The sequence below is a fragment of the Trifolium pratense genome, linkage group LG3 (genome assembly GCF_020283565.1).
Source record: "Trifolium pratense cultivar HEN17-A07 linkage group LG3, ARS_RC_1.1, whole genome shotgun sequence".
NCBI lineage: Eukaryota > Viridiplantae > Streptophyta > Magnoliopsida > Fabales > Fabaceae > Trifolium > Trifolium pratense.
In genome coordinates this window covers 35662535-35668004 of record NC_060061.1, presented here as the reverse complement: position 1 = coordinate 35668004, position 5470 = coordinate 35662535, and the positions used below count along the sequence as shown (strand labels likewise).

The 5470-nt window shown below is 36.6% G+C and overlaps 1 protein-coding gene across 2 annotated transcripts; it reads right to left on the bottom strand.

Moving 5' to 3' along the window:
• Nucleotides 1-1198: 1198 nt before the first annotated feature.
• On the bottom strand, nucleotides 1199-5218 carry LOC123917932 (protein DYAD). Of its 2 annotated transcripts, none has more exons than XM_045969844.1 (8): nucleotides 4848-5218; nucleotides 3348-3783; nucleotides 2869-3252; nucleotides 2730-2787; nucleotides 2561-2644; nucleotides 2130-2428; nucleotides 1880-1994; nucleotides 1199-1793 (listed from the first exon to the last, which is right to left on the bottom strand). In XM_045969844.1, the coding sequence occupies exons 2-8, from the start codon at nucleotides 3719-3721 to the stop codon at nucleotides 1698-1700; spliced, it is 1410 nt and encodes a 469-aa protein (XP_045825800.1). In that variant the 5' UTR covers nucleotides 3722-3783; nucleotides 4848-5218; the 3' UTR covers nucleotides 1199-1697. The 2 variants fall into 2 exon arrangements, with proteins under 2 accessions (XP_045825800.1, XP_045825799.1); XM_045969843.1 differs by having other exon boundaries at nucleotides 3348-3793; nucleotides 4848-5101.
• Between the last annotated feature and the right edge of the window lie 252 nt (nucleotides 5219-5470).

Below are 5470 nucleotides of genomic sequence, written 5' to 3'. Positions count from 1 at the left end.
TGTTTCATGTTGCAAGAAAACATGATTTTGAAATTATTGAATAATTTGTCGAATTATTTTTTAACATAATAGGTAAACGACTATGCATAATGAACATCGTTGAAATATTTAAATCATAAACAGACACTATATTTTTCTTTCGCTTCTATTAAAAATGATTTTCCTTAAAAGCTAACTAAAATAATCATTTGATATGCCCATTGTAGCTACGGAATTTGGCAATGTGGGGGTTCGATCCCCATGCATGCACTCTAGGTGGCTCCCATACCTTTTGTGTGTTTTATGCTACCATGCCTCCTTGAGAATAAAAAAATAATATCATTCGAACCTATGATCTTGTTAAAGAAAAAACACGTGAATCATATTGACTTATGCTAAAGAATTGAACTCAAAATGTCCCTATGGTTAAGGTTTGAAAATGATGTATTGTTAGCATGGCCCTTAATGATATACTAGAGAGCACTTATTTACAATTTTATAAATTGAAAAAGCTTTTGAAATTTAGTAAAATGGCACAGTATGGTGCATCTACTATAAGTTGTAGCACCCTAGAAATCACCTAAGTTCTATTACATAAAAATGACCCTGAATCTGAGTTTTTTGCCTTTGCATGTTATGGTGTATTTGCATGTTGGACACAACAGAGAATAGAGAGAGAGATAGAGAGGGGGAGAGAGAGAGAGAGAGAGAGAGAGAGAGAGAGAGAGAGAGAGAGAGAATATTTGTGAGGACCACAAAATAACTATTTCCTTTGCAAATAGATTTTTAGATCTCAACATTTTATAAATAGTAATCTAGGATGAGAAAACATGGTATAAGATGAGAATGAGAGAGAGAGAGAGAGAGAGAGAGAGAGAGAGAGAGAGAGAGAGAGAGAGAGAGAGAGAGAGAGAGGGATACAGACACATATTTGGAAGGTGAGATGGAGAAAATGGATGGAAAGAGAGGATCCAAATTAGCATGCTCAATGAAGAAAAACATGAACATCGGTATATGTGCCAAAGGCAGGAACTGGATTACAAACTATTCCAAGTAAGACCTATATTAAAACTGAAAATCAGTGAAGGGAACAAAATTTGAAGCACATAAGAAATGTGCCACAAATGCCATATGTGACGCAACCCCCACCCCAACCAATAAACTAAATGGCAAGAGTTTAACTCTACCAAAGGGAAGAGAGAGCGTTGCGAGGGCATAATAACAACCGTCCGAGACTACGTACATTTTGTAATTCACACTGATAGACACCCACAAGATGCTATGTGATATTGTAGAAATTCTATATATAAATATAGCAACTTGTCCCCCAAATAAATTTTGAAGTACAAATTCGCATCGCATAGCTAATATGTAAAATACGGGTAAAGCCTACCTAAGGACCTGTACTAAAAGGAACTGGTAATCTTAACCAACAAGTCAATAATACAACCAATTTCAATCCTGCTGTAGACCTGCCTAAAATTAGAACAAACTGTACTGTAAAAGGAAGTCAAACATATCAACAATTTGCAGCTCAACAAGCAGGTAAGGTTCAAGTTTCAACCTCTTCCATGAACTTAGCGGTTGGAAAAGATTTCCAGTATCAGATTGTTAATGCTGTACGATATGTAAACTCTACCAGCTTTGAGAGTAAAGAAAAAGTTGTCAAGTAAAGGTGGTTATGATCATATCCTAGTCCTGATACCTCAAAGCAATGTCTACTTCATTGCTAGCATGCCATATACAGTGTTTGATACATCCAGCAGCTGCTGCTCCATTTTTTCTTTCCATTTGAATAAATCCATAAACATCTCCTGCACGAAAAATAATAAATCATTAATACATTGATGCCAAAAAATATGATTTAGAATCAGTGACATGTATCCACTATCAGCATCACCTGAAACATTATCAATGAGTTGTCAATGTCTGCCTTTGAATTAACAGTTGTAGATGAATCTGGGGTGACATTATTTTGATCCTCTTGCATTGTGGGCATCAGCTCCTCAGCATCACTATTATTTCAAAGGAAAAATAAAATGATAAACATAAATATAATCAACTTTCTTTCATTGGTATTTTCCACATTGAAGGAGGTGTATGCCAATTTGGCGGTTGCGCTAAAAAGAATTTCACTGAACATATATTACCTCTTCTTGTTAGTGGGTTCTTCATTGAGTGGCTGAGTTAGCATGCCTGCGCAGGGATATTCAGGCAAACACTCTTGTGGAACATTAAGCGGCTCTGAACTCCCAATCCAAGTTGCCAATGCATCATCCTCCTGAAAATTATTTGGGTTAGGGCCTGCTAACCATTCTTTCCATTTGTCTGAAGGAGGACTAAAAGTGGTGCATTCTCTTGCTGCTTGAAGATCGTTCAATTTTTCTGTTATATCCATAAGATGTTTCTCCACTTCAGTTTTCCAATTCATCAATTCACCATAATTTCCCTGTCAATATACAGAACTACAGTAAGCCAGATATGACATAAGTCAACAAATCAAAGCATAGCATTCAACATGATATAAATCCCATTAAATCTTGAAGGACAACAAAGTAGTAACAACACTGCCTACATATACCTGCAAATTCTTCACAGAAGCCATGATTTCAGTAAGGCGATGATCAGTTATAGCTTTCCACTTCCCAAATTCCTTGCAAGTCTCCTGCCATTGAAACTCAAGATAAAACATCATAAAGTGCTTTAGGAGACAGCAAAATCACTAAATTATAAAAGCATTCAACATTCACCTCCATCAAGTTACTTTCAATTTTCTTTTCCTTCTTGGCAATGAGCTCCTGCATATCTCTGCTATGCAAATAAAATCATTAGGAAAATATAATAGCAACCATAAAAAAATTATTTTGAAATTCAGTTTCCAAGCAATACTTCTTCATTTGAGCCATTTCTTTTTTAAGCAGTTCCAATTCACCAGAAGAATCAGTATCCTGATAAGGGGCAAGGATTGCCCTATCAGCGGAATGTGGTACCCAGTAGCAGTCACGCACTCCAGCCTCCTGGCGGACCTTATCCAAGTCAGCCCTCTCCAACCAATACTCCATGACTCCCTCGGTGTTGTGCCATCTTCGGAACCGATCAGTGCCTCCAGGGGCCACTTTACCACTAAGGTGCTTCAGTAAGTGGTCTAAAAGTCCAGTATCACCAATGAATTTACGGGCAGCTGCTCTTAGTGCAGGTCGGGTTATCGGATTTTCAAAAGTCGCACCTTCTGCCTTCAAAACTTCCCACATGGTTTGCTCAGCCAACTTGTACCTACATATTAGATGATTGCCTCATATATAATTATTTATGGAGGAACCGTAGAAATAAATAAGGCGACAGTAGAAAAATATATATATTTTATTTACCTCTCGCTTGACCATCTGTCCTTAACAACAGGCTTCGTTCTCTTATTCTTGCTACTGCTTTCCATGCCACAATACTCCTCTTTCACCTCTCTAAGCGGAATAAACTTCTCACAAGACTCTACTTTCACTTCACTAAGCTGACCAAGCATCCCAGACGACTCCTCTTTCCCCTCTCTAAGCTGACTAAGGCTGAGGCACTTCCTTTTCCTAATATCTGGAAAAAAAATAGGTTCATTTTTAATAGTTACTTCTTGTTCTTTCTCTTCATCGTTGTCTGATTCCTCTTGCGCATTAGTAACAGCAGAAAAATTTCTTCCTCTTTTCCCACGCCAACCAATGAATGCCTGTTGATGATTAACACCCCACTTATCCATCCCTGCAGCTCTAAGTTAAACTATCACAAGTGCTTTTGTCAATCTTCGTACAATCCAGAAGCCTATACAGAACTTGAATACTGTCAGCTTCATTAAAAACACACTAACAATTAACAATAAGCTAAAAGCTTAGTGGGTGATCCATTGGGTTACAAAGGTTGATTTAATCACATATATACATGGAACATTAAGATACTACCATCCTACTGAAACTCTTCAATAAACATATACATGGAACGATAAGATACTAAAGAAGTAGTCATCACCACTAGTATGCCAATACAAGCAAAAACAATATTCAAAAACCAAAGCTCATTAGGTTGAAAAAATAGGGAACTTAAGCACACCCAAACCCAATAGCTCATACATCAAGAAACGACAACATAAAATCTATTTTAAAATTAAATCCAACCAAGTAAAAACATTAGATTTCTTTTTTAAACAAAAACTCATTATCCGGCCCAAGGATTGACTAATCCGAGGGACACCAATCAAACTGTCCACTAGCAGGGAGTCATTTAAAGTCAGAGTTTTTCTCTGTATGACTGGCCCAACACAAGAAGTGGCGCAGGAGGATTCGAACCAGAGACCTTAAGAGGAGCACACTCCCAAGGTCTCGAGCCTTCACCACTAGGCAAACCCATGTGGGTCAAAACATTAGATTTCTTGGCACACAAGAGTTCACAAAACAACTTATCTAACTGTTGTATTGCAAAATCAAAAAAACCCTACAACCAAGATCTTCAATTTATCACAGTATCCCATTTCACTTCACTAACCATCATCAAATCAAACAGTAATTAGATCAACTAAAAACGACCCAAATAATCAAATTCGAAAAATAAAAAACCAAAATCATTTGATCCAAGCAAAACACATTAGCACCAAAGCAAATCTAAGAATGTAAAATCAACACGAAATTATGAACAAATAAAACAGCACTTCTCTGATTCACATACAATGAGAACAAATCAAGACAACTAAAAAACCCTAATCCCAAATTGAGAAAGCAATTACGAAGTACTAACCTCATAACGAAAAAACCTAACAAACCTAAGTGAGAAAAACGAATGAGTAAATGAAATAAATGAAATGAAGAGAAGAAATTGAAAAGGGAAAACCCTACCAATTGGTACATAAAAGAGAGAAAGTGTGGCCGACAACACAGTGCGCGACGACACCAAACGTTGAAAGAAACGAAAGACGTAGTTGCTGCTGCTGCTCCTAAATAACGTAAGAGAAAATGAATCACTTTTCTTTTGTTTTTTCTTTTTCTACTCTTTTTTCTCTCTCTCTCTCTCTCGCAATTAAACCCTAACCGCCAAAACCCCACAATGCTGAAATCATTTAATCATAATTTTGGGCTTCGTTTCTTTGACTTCATAAGTTTGTATGTCATGTTATTAAACGGCGTTTCTTCCCACCGACTAGATCAATATATACATGTATAGTTTAGTGTATGTTTGGTTTCACGGTGTGGTTAGACAATTTTACGGTGAGTATTCATGGCGAGGGCCGAAGCTATAAATATGAGTTTTTTTTACGATGAACATTGCATTAAAACGTATGTGTTTATAAACATGATTTTGATTGTATTTATGATTTTATTGTATTGTACTTTAATTATGTTATTGCACTATCATATTGTGGAAATCGCGATTTTCAGATATGTACTTAGTGCTAATTTGTTTCAGTTTATGTCTGTAACTACCATGAGAGGACGGCGGAAGTAGCTTTAAATCAAAACCC

Bases quoted from the DNA above. Each gene is read 5' to 3' on its own strand.
- LOC123917932 (XM_045969844.1), bottom strand. From the start codon at position 3,721: ATGGATAAGTGGGGTGTTAATCATCAACAGGCATTCATTGGTTGGCGT. The intron at 2,429-2,560 runs GTATATGTAGGC...GTATATTGACAG, and splicing joins CTTCTGTGAAGAATTTGCAG to GGAAATTATGGTGAATTGAT. The intron at 1,794-1,879 runs GTGATGCTGATA...TTTTTCGTGCAG, and splicing joins ACTCATTGATAATGTTTCAG to GAGATGTTTATGGATTTATT.